The 18,374-nt window shown below is 37.1% G+C and overlaps 2 protein-coding genes across 4 annotated transcripts; both read right to left on the bottom strand.

Annotated features, from left to right (window-relative positions):
* Nucleotides 1-306: 306 nt before the first annotated feature.
* fybb (FYN binding protein b) lies at nucleotides 307-12,188 on the bottom strand. 3 transcript variants are annotated; one of them, XM_056731643.1, is made up of 19 exons: nucleotides 12,037-12,188; nucleotides 7,270-8,197; nucleotides 4,980-5,097; nucleotides 4,842-4,885; nucleotides 4,745-4,758; nucleotides 4,611-4,657; nucleotides 4,190-4,298; nucleotides 3,559-3,718; nucleotides 2,679-2,796; nucleotides 2,525-2,544; nucleotides 2,366-2,432; nucleotides 2,103-2,210; nucleotides 1,728-1,768; nucleotides 1,572-1,647; nucleotides 1,345-1,441; nucleotides 1,036-1,189; nucleotides 917-950; nucleotides 807-835; nucleotides 307-683 (listed from the first exon to the last, which is right to left on the bottom strand). In XM_056731643.1, the coding sequence occupies exons 1-19, from the start codon at nucleotides 12,043-12,045 to the stop codon at nucleotides 661-663; spliced, it is 2,196 nt and encodes a 731-aa protein (XP_056587621.1). In that variant the 5' UTR covers nucleotides 12,046-12,188; the 3' UTR covers nucleotides 307-660. The 3 variants fall into 3 exon arrangements, with proteins under 3 accessions (XP_056587621.1, XP_056587620.1, XP_056587622.1); XM_056731642.1 differs by lacking the exon at nucleotides 12,037-12,188 and adding an exon at nucleotides 9,263-9,368; XM_056731644.1 differs by lacking the exons at nucleotides 2,103-2,210; nucleotides 12,037-12,188 and adding an exon at nucleotides 9,263-9,368.
* A 220-nt stretch (nucleotides 12,189-12,408) lies between these two features.
* On the bottom strand, nucleotides 12,409-17,571 carry ccdc80l2 (coiled-coil domain containing 80 like 2). Its single transcript, XM_056731645.1, has 7 exons — nucleotides 16,221-17,571; nucleotides 15,996-16,152; nucleotides 14,829-14,962; nucleotides 14,549-14,697; nucleotides 13,323-13,426; nucleotides 13,105-13,185; nucleotides 12,409-12,999 (listed from the first exon to the last, which is right to left on the bottom strand). Exons 1-7 carry the CDS (start codon nucleotides 17,376-17,378, stop codon nucleotides 12,680-12,682), a joined length of 2,103 nt encoding a protein of 700 aa, XP_056587623.1. The 5' UTR covers nucleotides 17,379-17,571; the 3' UTR covers nucleotides 12,409-12,679.
* Between the last annotated feature and the right edge of the window lie 803 nt (nucleotides 17,572-18,374).

The raw sequence follows: 18,374 nt of genomic DNA, 5'->3' as shown, positions 1-18,374 counted from the left end.
CCATTTATCACCAAAGAAGGTTGTCAAGTTCACTTCGCATGTCAACGTCATCCAGCGACTGTGGCCAAAGAAACAGGAGTGACGTCAACACTTGGGGCACGTATTATCTCACAAATGATATAGATTTATTTCATTATTTTGAAAGTAATAAAGTAATAATATTCAGCTATCTCGTCTATGGTTTATTAAGCGTCTAAGGCAACAAATAAATGAATGGAAAGCTAATATTCAGCTGCTTTGAGTTTAAACGAATCACGATCATGCTGTACAGTATAGTACAGTATTAGAAAATGAGGAAAACGCTCAAATCTTTTTTCTATTTAATATTTACATAAAAATGAAATGACATAGATGACTGGTTACACAATACTGCTTTTCACTCAGTTATAGAATCAAATGAATGATATACATTTGCATGGGTTTGCATTAGTTGCAGCTTATTTTTCTTGAAACCAGTACAGGAAAACATGAATATGAAAACTTAATAAAGTGGCCCTACCTAATTTAGAAATTAACCTTTATTTATTTCCACATTAAGGTACCAATTTCGACAGGCATGATATCATGAAAGCACATAATGTCAGCTATTAAGAAAACAAATATAGGACCAGACATAGGGAGCTGCTCAGATGAAGTTCAGATGAGGTGCTTTGAAGATCTTCAGTCATTATCATAGATGCAGTCTGCAAAGACATCGTTTTGTAAAGATGAAATGTAAAGCAAATACCTTTATCTGTCAGATATTTATCTGCTTTTACTGCTACAAAGAAGAAATCATTTTCAAAATCCAAAAGTTTGCTACACACCATCTCCAATGTCATCATAGACTTCCTCACTGTGGAGAAAAAATGAATCATTTTGTGCCTTTTCAAACATCAAAAGTAAATTACATGATATGTCACAAAATGTAACTTACTCTTGTTGGATGTTGCTCAGTGCGACATAGCCAACTGAAAGTTAATTTTACAAAGCCTTTTTTAAATCATGTTATATAAATAATGTACATTGTTTGGAGTCACAAAGAATGTCACTTACATTTGCCTTCCTTGTTCCTACAGATGAATTTGTCTGGGTCAGATTTGCTGATGACATCCAAAATCTCCCCAGCCTGCACGGGCAGGTCTTTCCCACTTCCCTTCTTACCGCTCGCAACTGTTACTTGGTGAAGCACATGAATCTCACCATCATACTGGTGTAAGTAAATATCAGATTATTTCCTCAAAATGAATGTTGTTATAAATATATTTAAAATTTCCTTTCAAGAAAGAACTCTGTTTTACAATAAAATTATTAAGATCATAATGTCCTTAATAATGATTTTTCTTAGAATGATTGTATGTGCACCTTAAACTTTTTTCGAAAATCCTTTTCTTCTTTCTCAAACTTCTTTTGCTTTTTTGGATCATCGTGCAATTTGGTTTTGGATTTAGTTTGGGGGAAGCTGCATAATATATAAAAAAAGACTTGTTACATTTTGCATTTGCACAGCAGTGCATTATAAGGTTGATGTTTGATTATTGCAAAATATTTTATGTAATATTAACGACGAAGCACTTATAAACATCCGATACCTGATAGCTGGTGGAGGGGGAGGGACGGCGCAGGGATGATCAACATCATCATAAATTTCACCATCCGGAGAATTGTCTGTAATGTGATTGTAGATGTGTGGAGTTAGTGCTCATGTCACTGTTCATTTAAAGCCATGATATAGGGCAAAAAAATACCTTTGTTTCCTTCAGGTGTAAACTGTGCAGGAGGTGGAATGCTAAAAAATAGTCACATGTATGTAAATATGTGATAGTTCATGAGCAAAACCAACTAATCAAGGAATTCCCCCCCAAAATCAAGGAAGAATGAGGAATTACTTAAAAGATTCAGTAAGAAGGAAAGAGAAGGAAGGAATCATCCATATTTAATAACTTAAAAACTACAATTAGAATAGCGTTAATCATGTTAGAGAGATTTGGTCTTTGAATCAATTATTTGGTCAAGTATAATTAAATAAAGCTTGCTTTGTTAGAGCAACTGGTTGCAATTGTACTCAGTGATTGGTAAGGATTAAAAACGTGCAAGAATAACATTGTCTAAGGCCATCTTACGAATGCAAAAATGACTCATTGCGGAGTTGGCTTTTTCTCCGGTCAACTGAGATTTTGAGCATCTCCAAGAAGTTGCGTGGGTTTGAGGAAAACTTGTTATCCGCTGTGCTATGGTTTCAGAGTAATATAGTATGGGTGAGATAAATCCATAATAAAAGTGGCCGAACAACAAACCCAGTAATACGGCCATGCACATACAGTATAGACACAGCATGCAGCTGTAATAATTTGAATAATTTCTCTGAAACTTGTGTTGCTGGTACCTGATTGGATTAAGATTGGGGTCTGTTATGTCGTCATACACATCATCTGGTGGTGGGGGTAAAACAACTGCAAACAGCAGAGGGCAGAATTATTCCAGTTGAGTCTGTGCTTCCATGTTTTGGTTGCTTGTAAGGAAGAGTTAGATAGTTTCAACTCACCCCGCTGACCATTCGTGTTGCTGAAATATGAATATATAGAAATATAATGTCTCATTAAAAAGTACAGCTGAATTGTATAATTATTAACTAAACATTTTAGACTTTAAGAGAACACTTGTAAGTTGACATCTGGTAGTTCTGTTTGAGTCATTACCCGTGATCATCCTGAGAGCCCACATCATCATACAGCTCTTCAGTTATTGGAATAGACAACCCTTGATTCTTCAACACGCTAAAGTTGATCTCCACCATTTCCGTTTTGACAAAACCAACTGAAATAAAGGTGAAAGATGCTGATATTTTTTCTCACTTATTAAAACCTGACTTATTCTTTTAGAAATTCAGGCCTGCAACAAAATGATTAAATGTAAGCAACTGTAAAACATAATGCAAAAAACTGCGTCTTTCTTTCTTCATTAGAACATAAACATGATCATGAAGTGATCCGTAACTAACATTTTGACGTTATTCGGAAACTATTCTATAGAGCTGTATGCATTTTTATTTTAAAGGGGTCATATGATACGGCTAAAAGGAATATTATTATTTGTTTAAGATGTTATGCAATGTGTATACACGATTTAAGGTAAAAAAAGGCTATATTTTTCACATCCTGTGCCTGTTTGCCCCGGCTCTCTGGAAGGCGCAGATGTTTTACAAAGCTCTTCGCTCTGAAAAGCGAGGTGTGCCATGATTGGCCAGTTAACTGGTGTGTGTGATTGGTTAAATATTTTAAGCGTGTGACGGAAATGTAACGCCTCTTAACATATTTGCAACTTCAGGTTACAAAGCAATTGTACTGAATGGTACGCCCACCTTAGTCAAATCATACCACGCACTGGCGTAGATTTCTGGGGGTGTGTTTATACACTGCGTTTCCGGGTGAACATTCACTTTTAGATAGAAAACATATTTTTTCCGACACTTTAATTTTTGCAATTTTACATGTCTAATACATACGTGGGCAACTTATAACGCACCAAAGACACAGAAAAACACGTATTCGCGCCATATATATTTGGATTAAAACTTACAAGATCCATCTTGACCCCTTCCAACCCATTTGCCTTCTGGGTTGTCATTGATTCGAATGATATCAATGGATTCACCCTTTTTTACGGAGAGGTCATTTTTCCCACCCCTGCAGTCTGCTTTAGCTTTGACCTGGTGAATAACCTTCAAAGGGGGTGTGAGCTGTGGAATAGAAAAACCAGCCAAAAATTGTTTTGTATCAGCATGATGTAAAAATAATCATTGTGAGGGCACATCTGGATGGTGATCACACAGTAACAACACCCCTGGTTGAATAAAAAAGATTGACTTTTTTTAAAGAAACATTTAAAAACGTTTCTTTAGAAACAAAGAGAGCTTTGGATATACTCCACAACACAAGAATTCAAGAATGTTGTAACATTGTCTATTGAATCAATGACTGTTTGTATTGTTCTGTTTTGAGTCTCTGGTTGGTTCTGGGCAGTTGAATTTTGGGTTTCTTTAACCTTCTGCATGTTTGACTTCTCAACAACAATGCTTTACTAAAGTTGAGATCCAGGACTCATATACACAAAAAGTTACAAGCAGTCACTGGAGCTGGAGGAGGCAACACATAATGTGTGCGTAAATAGGACAATTGTGTATTTGTACAAATATGTAATATTGGCTTACCTTAAACTTTTTAATAGCTTCTTTTTCTTTCTTTTCGCGTTCTTTCTGATTTTTTAGGTCTTGCGCTTTGTCTTGCTTCTTCTGAGCTTGACTTGACTCTGCAGCAGACCTGTGGTAAACCATTTACAGCAAAAATCACACACACATTTCATACATTAGATGCCCGACTTCACAGTACAGTTACCAGTAGGGGTGTTCTGAACCAGCAATAAGCTTTATTGTTGATTTTGTGTGAAATATTAAACAGAAGATAGTATTGCAAATAATTCAGAGCCAGGATATATAGGGGGTGCTACTTCACACATTCAACATTTTCTTGTAATTGTATAAACATCCTTTGGGATGAAATTGTTTGTGCTCCTTAGGTGACCTTTGTAGATCTATTCATTTGTTCGCAATAATAGAGTATTAAACTGCTTACCAAGTGTCATCAAGATCCTCATATATCTCACCATCACTTCCGCTTCCCTGTAAGAGGTAAAACATGAACATCTGTTCTACAAACTACCAGTTTTGTGAACAGTTAGAATACCTGCATGCATTCAGTTCACTTACATCATTATTCTTTCCTGTAATGATAAGAAAAGACATTTAATGATTTGTTCCATTTGAATTGGCACAGATATGATGAATAATCCAAGTGTAGACCTACCGCCTCTCACACAGTCCACATCATCATAATTTTCATCTTGAATTCTGTGAACAACAAACAGTATTAATTATAATCACATTGAAGGGAATGATTATACTCCTTCCCTACTAAGTTGAAGGCAAGTCTGTCATAACTCACACTGTAGGTCGTGGGGGCAGGATGGGAGGGTAGGGTTGAGAGGGCAATGGCGGAGCCACTTGGTTACTGGGGTGAGAGGCTGGTGGGGGAGGGGGTGTTACATTTTTTGGGGCAGGAGCTGCAAGAAAATATTAAGAAAGTTTAGTAGAAATTAAAGTAGCACCAAAGGCTTAGCTTGCACTACTGTAGGAGGACATGAGTGGTTATGTGTTTTAAAGTTCACCACAAAAATGCCAACTCTGTCTTCATTTTCTCACCCTCGAGTTGTTCCAAATCAGTATAATTTTTTTTGTTTTGACAAACACAGAGAAAGATATTTGGAAGAATACTTTTAACCAAACTGTTCTTGGACACCATTGACTACCATAGTTGGAAATTGGTTTGTTAATTTCTTAGTTCTGTTAAACACCATATAATATATTTTGAAAATATAGGCAACCAAACAGTTTTGGGGACCTTTTAACTACTATTTTAACTTTTTAGACTATTTTTGTTGTGAAAAAATATTGTTTTGTTAAAAACATTCTTCTAAATATATTTCTCTGTGTTCTTTGATTTTGAAATCAAAGATTTTGAATAACACAAGGGTGAGTGAACCATCTCACAAATAGCATGCTAATACATAATCTCCGTCCAAGCCTATTCAGATGGCAAGGTGATGATATTTGAAGTGCCACACTGAATGTTACCCATATAAAAAATTAAAACTGAAAGCCTTCTCTAAACTTGGTTCCCATTTTAATGTAGTTTCCTTGTTTTTTCACTCACTTCAGCTTCAAGTTAAAAGACAAACATAAATGAGGAAGTTAGCTGAATATCTTGAATTTGTTGGTTGTTATGGGTTTCTGCTACCAAACGCTTGTCAAAGATGACATTTCAAATGCTACCCCCTTTATCAGTTCATGAGAAGGGTTGAAGAACACCGCCCAATGCTGTGTGTTTCACTACAAATGAAAAACTTTAGCTGAGTCTTCAAAACGAGGACACAATTAGAAATTGGTGGTTAAGTTTGATTTACAACACTGTCCCAAAACAGCACAACTCCAAAATCCGAGTGTGTGCATCACATTAACACATGCACAAAGGCTGTTTCTAAAAAGTGGGGTAAATCCATCTTTGAAAGGACAGTCTGCTGCTTCTCACGTACAGCCTGTAAGAATTTGCATCTGAGTGTTCTAACGGAAGCTTTTTGTTGGTCGTATGATCAAAAATGCAGAAATTGTTTTCTATGTACGAGGCTGAATCCATCGGGTAGTGGATTTAGCCTCGTATCCTCTGGCTGTTCTCCCTTGCAGCGTGATGATACATAAAAAAAAACATACTCATTATATTCAGTAAATATGTCCCCTCTGGTTGCATTAAATGCCTCGTTGTAATATGTTTTCTTGACTTTATGCGTCGAGACACAGCGTCAAAGGCAGCTTAAGAAGTTAGATATAGGTCACTAATTGTTTAAAATAAAACCTTACCGATGTGTTATGCTCTGTTTGCAAAGTCGTGCTACCAAAGCTGATTAATCGGCTTGGTCAAATGGATTTTCTAGATAATATTCGGGCTTGAACTCACATGCTACATTATCAGCTGTCAATATGCTTTGAAGGCTGATGTTCCGAATATGGTAAGGGGCGTTACATTTCCGCCACACCCTTGAGATATTCGGCCAATCACAACACACTGGATAGATGGACTATCAGAACACACAGCAGTTTTCACAACGACGAACTTTAGTAAAAATCGAGGCCTTTCAGAAAGGCGGGGCACAAAGGAGCAACAGAAATGCACGGTATATGAAAACGAATGTATTTTCTTTAACTGTAATGCGTAAACACACTGTATTATCATAAAATACACACACTAATGTTCATTTTAGCAGACCAACATGACCCCTTTAAGATCACAAAAATGAGTGGTAACCAAACATTCAGTATTATCATTTGATGTTTTTTTTCTTATTTGGACAGACAAATGAGCAGATAGATTTGATCACTTTTTCTCATCTTAATGGCGGTTTTTAATATCTTGCAATGCAGACTTGCTAACTGTCTCAGAGGAATGCAGAGCAGTCACAAGCAAAACCACGGAAACCACTATGGCCCAAAGTCTTCCGTGTCTTTTTCAAGCAGTGGCTGCTTTGTGTAAATAGACTTTGCGGCTTTCATGTAAAAATTTTTTGGTTTTGCTATTGTTTTTCTGTGATAAACCCGAGATGGTACCTGATGTCTTAGAGAAAGCTGTATGTGATAATACAAATAAAGCTATTTTGTCATAAGGTAGTCAAACAAGTACTTACATTCAGTTGCAGTCTCTGTTCCCTTCTTGAATTGCTCAAGATTGACTTTGGGTGGTCTGTTGGGTTTAGCAGGGGCATTGCCCAGTGCAAAACTATTGAGTAAAGGTTTCTTCTTTGGAGCCGAAGGGTCATCACTCCTGCTCTGTGCAGGGGGTCCTGCAGTTTTTTTTGGAAAGGTTGGTTTTTGTAAAGTCACTGGCTTTGGGACTGACTCTTGCGAGCTTGATGCCTTAACACCCTCTTTTACAATTTCCTCAGGTTTATTGAAGCTATTTTTAACACAGAAGCTTGAGGGTTTCACATTAGATACTGAAGTAGATTTTTCAGCAGGCTCTGCATTGGTGCTCTCCTTGTGCTGTTGCTGTATCAGAGCCATGGTGCTTTTTGGTTTCATTTTTGGAGCGGCAGGATTAGGGCTACTACTATTGTCTTCTGCTTTTGTTTGTTCTCTGACCCAGGGTGGCTTAACGGTAGTAGCCAGAGGCTTTGGACTCATGCCCTTTGAATCATTAGCCATGCCGATTGGGGAAGGCTTGTGTAGCGCTACCTTCGGAAATGTAACCTTCGGTTCGGAGTCCTGGGTTGAGTCTGGTGGTTTAGGTTTAAAAGGAACTTTGAAGTTGGCTTTGTTATTCTCTTGTGTGTTTTCAAACCTGCCAACGAACGCCTTTGTCTTCGGAGCATCGTGCAAGTCTGGAGCGCTCTTGACTGTGTTAACTGTGCTCTTTAAAAAGTTTGGTTTAGGTGATGAGGTAGTTGTAGCTCCACCAGAGAGGGTAGATTCAAGAGGCTTCTTAACATGCACGGATGAGCCTGATGATAAGGTGGGCTGAACTGGAGGTTTCGGGCGAACCGGTGGACTGCCTTCTACGGATGCACTTCCGGCCTGGAAGCGAGCCATTATGGCTTTTACATCTGACTTGTTGTCCTGCAAGTGTAGATTGAAAAACAATGTGTCAGGAACAGATGTTTTTTTTTGTGCGTTTGATTTTATAACTAAATTCTTATTCTTGAATAATGCCCCCCTTAAATAATAAGCACATGCAGAGTTGTTTTGACCGCTTTGGATTTGTGGATATTTATCCAGACTGTTTGATAAAAAAGACAATTTGGCATATTTTGGAGTGCATATTATCTAAATACAATTTTACAAACGTGGTGTAACATCATTTATAAAGTACTGTTTTGAAAGCAAAGACTGATTGATAACACTTTCTACACTACACGCAAGTTGCAAAAGAAAGTAAAGATGACAAAAGATTATTAACGTCCCATCGTGCCGCTCGTGTCTGGTGTAGATACATTCTATGGAGTGTGTGATGTTAGCTTGGCACAAATGCATTCACAGTTTTATAGGATGCCAAATTCAAATGGATCACACTGGTTTTGAGGTTTAAACATAACTAGTCCACAACTGCTCACTCATGTAATGTAAACTACTGTATGGTTTGGTTGGGTGTGTCACAGTTCGTAAAACTTTTAATATTTGACGTTCCATAAAACTACAGCTCATAACTTGTACAACTGCTTTCAAACAATGCATTTCGTAAAAAGCACCATAAAAATAAGTCCCAACTATAAGGAAGGATAATTCCGAGAGGTGACTTGATTGATGCAACTGAGCAACATTTCTTAAATGTGTACATGAAGTAACCGTAGTTGTGTAATTCCAAGTAACTTAAGTCTTCAAAATTCACATTTTTCTACGAAATGCATATTATCGACATTATATTGAAGTTGAGCTTTCAGTGGCTGCATTAAATGTAAGTTCTTTAAAAAATGTATATATTTTTAAGGTAAGGTTGTCAAGTTTTATACTATTTTTTTAAATACAAGTTTTTTGCACTCAAACAAATGCTCTCAGTTGATCTATGAAAAAATGATGCTCATCACTTGTCTGATCATTGATAGAGATAACATTTACACATCGTATAATTCAAGCAAACAGCAGATACAATGTAACAGTTTATAATTGTATAAAAGCAAACTTTACCTCTGATTCTGGCTCGGTATTTTGTTCTAGCATTGCTGATTTTTCCATGAGAGCAGTTTTATATCAACTAAACCTGAGCCTGGTCTGTGATCACACAGGAACTGAGAGCATTTCTCAAACAAAGCTAGCAGGAAGTCCCTTCACTTACTTCTCACACACAAAATAATCTCTTACTTTTCACTCTAACTTATGATACGTGCATAAAATGTGCTTTTACTTTAATACCACTGTGAGATAGCTTTAGTTGTTTAAGCAAGTTTGTCGGTTGGCTTTCATTCAAATATTTCCCAAATGGATGCAAATCCCATTCTGCCAACAAAAAACTGTATGTCCATAATGTCTTAGCCAACTGTTTTACTTAAATACAGTTAAAAAACTATACTTCGGTTCTCTCTCACAATCTGTTGAAATATATAGGAATCTAAAGGTGAACATTAGGGGGTTTGGAAACCATGTGTGACGCACCATTGGTAACCAGTGTCTGAATCAGGACAGACTTTTCATCAGGAAGAGCTGATAAGCATTGGACAAGCATTTTATTGGGACTGGTCTGACCCAGAGGTACGCTCTGTGCTGTTGACTTACTGAGTGAAAAAGAGAAACTCTTAGAGACAGGAACTAACATTGGTCAACCAGTTACAACTCGACAAACAACAGGAGAAATTTCCCACAAGTGGAGTGACTCTATTTAAAACATGTACAGTACAGTGCCAATTTTAAATATGCACAAATGAACTAGATGACAACATGTTAAGGTTAGGTTGTATAGAAGTATAGTTTTATTGTAAATATATCTGAACCAAAAATGGGTATGAAGAATGTTGATAACTGAACAATACCCATTGACTTCTATATAGACACAAAATGTATAATGCACGTCAATACATACTGGAGTTTTTTCGGTTACCAACAATCTTTAAAATGTCTTTTGTGTTCTGCAGAAGAAAGAAAGTCATACTGGTTTGAAATGACAAGAGGGTGAGTAAATGATGACAGAATTGTCATTTTTGGGGGAATTTCTTTAAATGTATAAATCACACCTGTGTGAACTTATAAAGACTGACATTCCCAAATAAAATAAACTTAAAAAGGATGGTTAAACAGCAAATGAATTTGATCATCCTGTCACAACAGCTATGTCCTAAACAAGTAACCAAAAACATGTTACATGTTAAGCAAAGAGGAAATGCTTTCTCATGTTCTGCTTTTTCCAGCACTCCATTTTCTCTCATTTTCAAGATTTGTGTACGCACACAAAACAAGTCATTCACAAAGATAAATTTAGATTCTGTTTAGATTTATTTATGACCAGACTTATAACAACAGCAATACTGTAAATGTCATCCAACATGCAAAGCAGGCTCACCAAAAGTCCACAGTCTCATTCATTATAGGGGTCACTGACACGTTATGTGTTTAGAAAATGGGATCTGGCATGTGTTAACATGTTTGTCAGAGGACCGTTCTTGGGGTTTTTGTGTTTTTTTTCTCAGACGGTCATTGGAAACCAGCGAGAATGCCTGTGAGAAGTTGAATGAGGAGATTCCAGAATGTGACTGTTATGCAATCTGAAACAGGTGTTCACAGTTTCACTTTAATAATGTGGTATAAGAGGAATGGTTTGTTGTGGCCAAAGTGCAAAACCAGAAATTAGACATTCTTCTTTGGCACATTATCTATGGATTAAAATATCATTTAGGAATACAGTAAGATCAAGCTGAAAATGTCAGAACTATTAAGAAATACTGAAGTTTTTAGAGGAACTGGATTGTGTTAGCAAAGCAAAAATAATTCCTTAACTCTGCTGAAAAGACAATTTCTGACCAACATAAATTCTCATGTTGGTCCCAGCTGGCATATGCTGATTTTTTGCAGGGGAACTGGAATAGTCATTTTGTTCATCTGGTCAAAACCAGGGAACTTGCCGGTTAAGCTATTTATAAAAAAGGATGCGCGAATGATTTTCTTTTTGGGATCTACTAGAACAGGGTTTCATCCTTGATTATTCAAAAAAGCACATTACTTTTAAGATATTCTATAAAAATAGTCTCCGTTTAGTTATAGAAACTCCCTACTTCCACTGATTGGTCGAGCTGACCAATTCTGTTGTGATTGGTCTCCCGTTTAGAGTGTATTTTTGGAAATAGCGGCCCTTACCATAAACCTTGGCTTCACTTTCTCAGGTGTGAACACAAACAATTTTCAATCATTTCTGTCCCAACACTGAGTCAGACATAAAAATGGAGAAGGACAAGTAGTTCAACCAAAACCACATTTTTTCTTTTTTGTATTTGTCTTATATATATCAGATATAATGTTATAAACCAGCTTCACAGACACTTTCACAACATCCATGTATTCCACGAAGTAGTTTCAAAGCGGATGATAAAGTCCTTTTTTAAGGGATTTTAAGGCCATAGAACTGTACAGACTGGATCGCACTGTTATTTATCTTTATATATATATCTCTTTTTATAGATAAATAAAGTTGAAAATGTGAAAAAGCAAAATTGAACCACTTTAAGAAGACCACTGACCAATGCAATGACCGTGACTAAAAAATAACTTAGCTGAAAGTCATCTTATGTACTGAAAGACTGCATTATGGGTCCACCAGCTGCTTTCAGAAAACATACCATATTCCATCCATCTTTAATTCGATTTGTCTGGACCTAAATAAGCCTCAGAATTTCCGCAATCAAAACATCCATGCGACAACCTACAAAGCATTTACGCGGATAATTCAAGAAGAAAAGCAGGAAAAAAGTACTCACCATAGTCATAAAGCGAGAAAGGTTCTCACCAAAATGCTCTCACAGGCTCACAATTCAACTTAGCTGAATGTATTTTTGTTTGCGTCAGTATTTCTGTCTAAAAAAATGCCTGCCTACTCCTGCCTACTTCCCCTATCTACTGACTGACTGTTGCTCTGTCATCGCAGGAAGCCGTATCTCTCTTCTCATCAGATCTATTTGCCTATCCCATTCTGAACAACTGCTCTTTACATACTCGCATGTATTTCCCTGCAGTGCATGACTGTATGGAAGGAATTACGACGGGAGTATTACTGATGATTTGATCATTGCCATATTTTAATTTGAATAGCTATTAAATATTTTTATAAACTTAAATTTTTCTGTTGTTGACATAACTCACAAATCAAACATTTTCTCCAGCTTATAAAAATAGGGTTTTATATAAGAAAATGGCTTATAGCATCGCAGTAGCATGTGCACCAGCAGGTGCAGGGAAGTGAAATTTTCTAGGAGATGAAATTTATCTAAACATAGCAACAGCATAAAGATGACTGTATGAATTCCAAGTTAACTTTTGCATCACGTGTCATAAGGATAACCATGTACAAACCATGCTGTGTTCATTATATTCATGTCCAATGTAATTGTCATGTTGGTTTGTTTACTTTCTGTTCTCAGGTCTGTGGTACAAATAGGTGTCCTCTGTGTCTTCTGTGTAGCCAGGGTAACTACCGTTGTTCTCATCGGGACAGTGAATTCTCAGAGTTTCCTGGAGTTTCTTTTCCTGTTGACGTAACTCCATAGAGTCCACGAGGTCGTAGATACTCGCCAGGGACCACATGGGAGATGGAAACCAGGCTTTTACATCTCCATCCTTACCCACCACCAGCATACTGAAGTAATCTCTGTTTATCTTCATCTGATTTCTTATATTCTCCACTAAATCCGTCGAGAGCGTCTCTTTTTCAGATTTGCTTTTCCCTGTAAGGTTAGGAGAAATTGTTATTTCTTATTCTCTGTTTTGAAAGCTTTGTGTTAATTGTGGGAAATAAAGAGGAGAGGTTTTGAAATCTGAATGAATCTCACCATTCAATGGAAAAAACTCTGCTGTTCCTGAAGCTGCCGATCCAACACCGACTAGTTTCAGCAAGGCAAAATGACGGATACCTGTCCATGTGGATTACGTTTTAAACAAGGTTTACAATACAGGTTTGAAAACTAATGAATTGATCATTGTGTAATGTAATTGTTTTTAAAGAAAGGAACTCCACGGAACAAAATAAGAAAGAAAATGTGATGCATACCCATTGGACATTCCTGTCCATTAAATGCTTGAAGCTGCTGATGGAGGGAGTAGTCATCTACAGTGGGTGCTGAAATAATCAGAAGTCTTCGTTTTGATATAAACCTATCACATGAGAAAAGACAATCACTTAGAGGGTTGTTTTAAAGGATAGTCCACCCAAATAGAGCTGTTCCAAATCTGTATACATTTCTTTGTTCTGATGAACACAGGGAAAGATATTCAGAAGAATCCTTAAAACCAAACAGTTAAAAACCATGGTAAAAACAATCAGTTTATCATTTTTTTTGTTCTGTTGAACACAAAACAAGATATTTTGAAGAATGTAGGACAGCAAACAGTTCTGGGGCACTTCTGACAACCATTATAATTTTTATATTTTTCTATGGTAATCAATGGTGGCAAAGAACTGTTTGGTTACAAGCATTTGTCCAAATATCTTTCTCTGTAAACCGAACAAATGAATGCCGGCTTGGAACAACTATGTCAGTCATTCATGATTTCATTTTTAGGTGAACTTCCCATTTATCTTCAATTCAAGCTCCAGTCCAGTGTTTCCCAACCCTGGTCCTCGGGGCACACCTTCCAGAATGTTTAGTTCTCGTCCGATATCGATGAATTGAGTTAGTTATTATTTATTTGAATGATGTTGATAAGTCATTTATTTTCTGTCAGGGTTCCGTCCTTCCTGTTTAGAGCATTCATGCCTTGTGGACGGGACCGTGACAGTACCATGTCTTGTGTGTATGTTTGGTTATTTGTGGAGACATGTGGCGGTATGTTTTGATAATTCGCCGCGTGTCCTCCTGTCCGTGTAGCTCCGCCCCTTGTTTCTCTGTTAGTCTCCCATTAGTGTTTTATCTCTGTCACCTGTCTCCCTTTAATGTTTACTCTTGTCATAAGTAAATTCTTTTTTTAAGAGAATCTTATTACACTATGGAAAATGTAATTAGTAACTGTTAATTCATTACTTTTTCAGAGTTACTTACCAAACACTGATCCGGTGCAACCGGAGTGAAGACAAAACCAGTCTTAAGTAGCACAGGAACATTTTTAGTAAAAGCCAAAAATACATACAAGATACAAAATTATCGATTTTTCTTTTTTTCTTAAAAGTGTTAGGATATTTTTTATATAAGGAGAGATCTAAAACATTCTGGAAAGTGTGGCCCGAGGACCAGGGTTGGGAAACACTGCGTCTAGTCGACACACAGTGTTTATAAGTACCTCAACAGCAAGTTCTCCTGGTTGTTTGTTTCAGCTCCAGAACAGGGGGACATTTTCTCATCCTCCATTTCAGACTGACGTGAAGGAAAGCTGTCAATGACGTTCAGTAAAACAGAAGGAGATATTTGCTTGTTGAAAACCCTGTTAAGCTAGAATGAAAAGAAGAATTGCAGTGGTAGTCAAACAATGTCACAGAGTGAATAAGGATGAGAAAATGTAAAGTGCAATGTATAGTATACACTTTGTTATGCAATGTTGCTTTGGATAAAAGTGTTCTTACATTAGGCCTCATGTCATAATCAGTCAACACCATTGAGAAGTTTTTGGAGTGCAGCCCATATTCTCCTCGGATCTCACCGATTAATGCTGGATTTCTGAATTTATCCGGCAGTGATGCTTGTGGGGGGTCTGTATCTGTTTCAAACAGAGCATCACGCACAGTGTGTGTAACTACTAAGTAATAAATTGCTGTAGTTTACTTTTCCCTCGAAAACATGAAGCAAGGGATTACTCTTATTTTCTGTAATTCAATTAAAGTTACTTCTGATGTAATTGAACTAAATACTCTGTTATATATTCATTAGTGGAAATGACATCAAAAGTAAAGTCAAACTTTAAAATGTATGTTTAATGTATCCTCACATTTGTAAACTTTTGTCAGAAGTATAATTTATGCAGTTATTTATTATTTATTTGAATGAAGTAAATAAGCCATTTCCTTCCTATCCTATAATCAATTATAATCAAGGTTGATGTGATATAAAGAAAGTAACTAGTAATAAGTAATTAAATCCTTTTTGGAGAGAGTCATTTGTACAGTAATCTTATTACACTGTTGAAAATGTAATTAGTAACTAGTAATTCATTACTTTTTTAGAGTAACTTACCCAACACTGATCACGTACATTTTAGATTTGTGACTCTGGATCACAAAACCAGTCTTACGTAGCACGGGAACATTTTTAGTAAAAGGTAAAAATGGATACAATATAGAAAATAATCGATTTTTCTTTTATGCCAAATATTATTAGGATACTAAGTAAGGATCATGGTCCATGAAGATATTTTGTAAATTTCCTTCCCTAAATATATCAAAACTTTTTTTGTGTGTGTGGATGGCCTGCTACAGTACCTCTGATTAACAACTTCAAAAGCAATTCTCTCAATATTTAGATTTTTTTGGCACCCTCAGATACCAGAGTTATAAACGGTTGTATCTCTGCCAGGTATTGTCCTATCCTAACAATCCATACATCAATAGAAAGCTTCTTTATTCAGCTTTCGAATGACGTAAGAATCTCAATTTCGAAAAATTGACCCATTAGTCTGGTTTTGTTGTCCAGGGTCAAATTTCAGAAAAAAAATCCTGCTTCATAAATGCATAAGCTATCCAAACATTTATTGTAAAAGGTTTTAAAAATTGCTTTGTGAAATATTTGATTCGTACCTTGTTGGTAGTGTTGAATATGCAGTGTAGGGTTACGTTCTGAACCCAGAATTGAGAGAACGGACACCTTTCTCAAGGAAAAGTCATAGCTGTGTAGCTCATTATCATCTCTCTGTTTGACATACTGACTTGAGCCATCACTTGGGGAGGATATTATCTGTGCCAAAAACACAAACATTTTAAAAGAGAGCTTCAGATTTTTTATCCTTAATAACTTGCACTTACAAGAAGTCTTCTTCGTCCTTTAAGGTTTTGCATAAATTCTTTAAGAGCTGCCTTTTCTTTATCATCTGCTTCTCGTTGGGATTTTCTCCTCCCTCCTTTCCCTTTTTTCTTCTTGCCATCCTTTTCTTTGTCTTTCTTTTTAGAGTTTGAATGGTCAACGGTTTGTTCTCCATTGATCTCTTCATTGACAGTGTCAAAATCAGATTTCGCACCGGTTTGCTCTTTTTCTGCCTCAGACTGATGTCTCTTCACTTCTGTCATTGCTTCTTTGTGTCTATTATTGTCTGCAGTTTTCCGTTGCTCATCATGGTTCGGAGTCTTGTTTTCACTAGATCCAGATTTTGAACTTGGTTTTATTGATGTTTTCCGAATAACGAATCGTGAACGTCCACTCAAAATATCTTGGACTTTGTTTCTCAAAGTTTCCTTTTTATCTAAAGGTTTCTTATGTATGGGGAAGATGGATGTGCTGTTTCCTCGCTTCTTTGGACCGACGATTCTTCGTTTGGTGGAACCCTGTTTCTTTACCACCACCCTCTTCTTTGTGATCTTGCATTTAATCGGCGATCCCTTCCTGGCAACCTTTTCCAATTTACGCACAGGCAACTGATCTATGACTTCAAGGATAGCCTCAACTCGTACCGGGTAAGGAAACCTCTCACTGACTCTCATGTTCTTTTTCAGAATCAACATGGAGAAAGTCTGTTCCTCCAGCTCCAGGTAATGAAGAAATTTGGACACCAATTCGGAGTCCATGGATGCCACAGTTGCTTCTCCTTGTAAGGAAGAGCGCTGGATTTTGCCCTCCATCATGGCATTCTGAATAATAGTGACGATTAGAGTGTTTCTCTCTGCCAGTCGACAGTTCAGTCCCTCAGACTCCTGGACCTGTTTTTCCATCATACGCAGATAGTTGTCGCTGTACGATGGTGCAGTGATCACCCACAGGCGATGTTTCCCTGCAAAATCGGCTAAAAAGTCAGATTCAGACGGCACGCTGGATTCCCTCTCGCGGTCCCGAACAGACGCCGTGTCCTTCTTTGAAGTTACAGATTGATCTAAATTCTTCACTTGGTGCTTTTTCTTGCCTGATTTTGCAGAAAGTGCAAGATTGTTATTCCACACCAACAGGAGCAGGATTATCCATAGACGACGCATATCGAGAAAGTGAAGAGGCAGAAGGAGAAATGCGAGCTTCTGGTTCACATTAAAGTGAAGTTTTTTACAGGAAACTTCTTGAATTTCTAAGCTTCAAAGCAACGTTGAACCATGTGGCATGCAGAACGACTTCTTGCACCTCACAACACCATGTGTGTTTGGTGGCTGAGCTTCTTCAGGGAAAGAATGAAACACCACCCTCCCCAAACCTCAGATGTGAGAGTTTAATGTCACGTGATCTCGGATGTCAACATCATTTTTGTTTAAGACATTTCTTAACTGGATACTAGTTATGACCTGCAAACCACCCGTCTATCAAATCTAAATATATATTATACTGTCTATTCGTTTTTATGGTATTTTCTTATATCATGAACATTTGACATGGTTCACATTGTTTTGAATTGTTGTTCTTTGCAGACCATCCATGCAGCTGCAAAACAGACATCAAAACTATGATGATTAGGACCAGAACTCCAATAATCCCACTATATTTTTTGCTGGAAGCAAGTAACAGAATAAACACGGGTGTATTTTCAAGCCTTTTTCTTGCCTGTGCAGCATTTCAGACATGAAACTACACGTTTGTTTCTAGTCACAGGCACAACTTTATTCTTGACCTGCACAGATGTTATCAGCTAGGGTGTGTGAATAGGGGAAAAACTAAAAGATGTGTGGACTGTGTAGTGTGAAATATGCCATGGCTTCGGGTCATAAAATGTGACAAGAAACGGCAAAGAAATTGTGATCAGCAATGCAAACTGCTGCAGTGTCGAAACTACTGAAATACCAAAAAGAATGATTTATAGTTTACAACAAAGACATTGCTTCCAGGTGAAAAAAGAAAAGCGAGAAGAGGCTGTAACAGTTCGGATAGCTAATGGTTAACAGCCCCAGTACACAGGCATTCCACAAGTGGATTTAGTTGAAAAGAAACACATGAGAGACGAGAGAAAATTCAGTGAAAAACACAGCATATCCATTGCCGACAGAGCA

Source organism: Triplophysa dalaica, chromosome 19, assembly GCF_015846415.1.
Source record: "Triplophysa dalaica isolate WHDGS20190420 chromosome 19, ASM1584641v1, whole genome shotgun sequence".
NCBI classification, from domain to species: domain Eukaryota; kingdom Metazoa; phylum Chordata; class Actinopteri; order Cypriniformes; family Nemacheilidae; genus Triplophysa; species Triplophysa dalaica.
This window is presented reverse-complemented; position numbering and strand designations above follow the sequence as displayed.

Bases quoted from the DNA above. Each gene is read 5' to 3' on its own strand.
- fybb (XM_056731642.1), bottom strand. From the start codon at position 9,310: ATGGAAAAATCAGCAATGCTAGAACAAAATACCGAGCCAGAATCAGAG. The intron at 2,545-2,678 runs GTAATGACTCAA...TTCATATTTCAG, and splicing joins GGCTCTCAGGATGATCACGG to CAACACGAATGGTCAGCGGG. The intron at 2,433-2,524 runs GTGAGTTGAAAC...TGCTGTTTGCAG, and splicing joins CAACACGAATGGTCAGCGGG to TTGTTTTACCCCCACCACCA.
- ccdc80l2 (XM_056731645.1), bottom strand. From the start codon at position 17,378: ATGCGTCGTCTATGGATAATCCTGCTCCTGTTGGTGTGGAATAACAAT. The intron at 14,698-14,828 runs GTAAGAACACTT...TTTTCATTCTAG, and splicing joins ATTATGACATGAGGCCTAAT to CTTAACAGGGTTTTCAACAA. The intron at 13,427-14,548 runs GTACTTATAAAC...CTCATGTGATAG, and splicing joins CAGGAGAACTTGCTGTTGAG to GTTTATATCAAAACGAAGAC.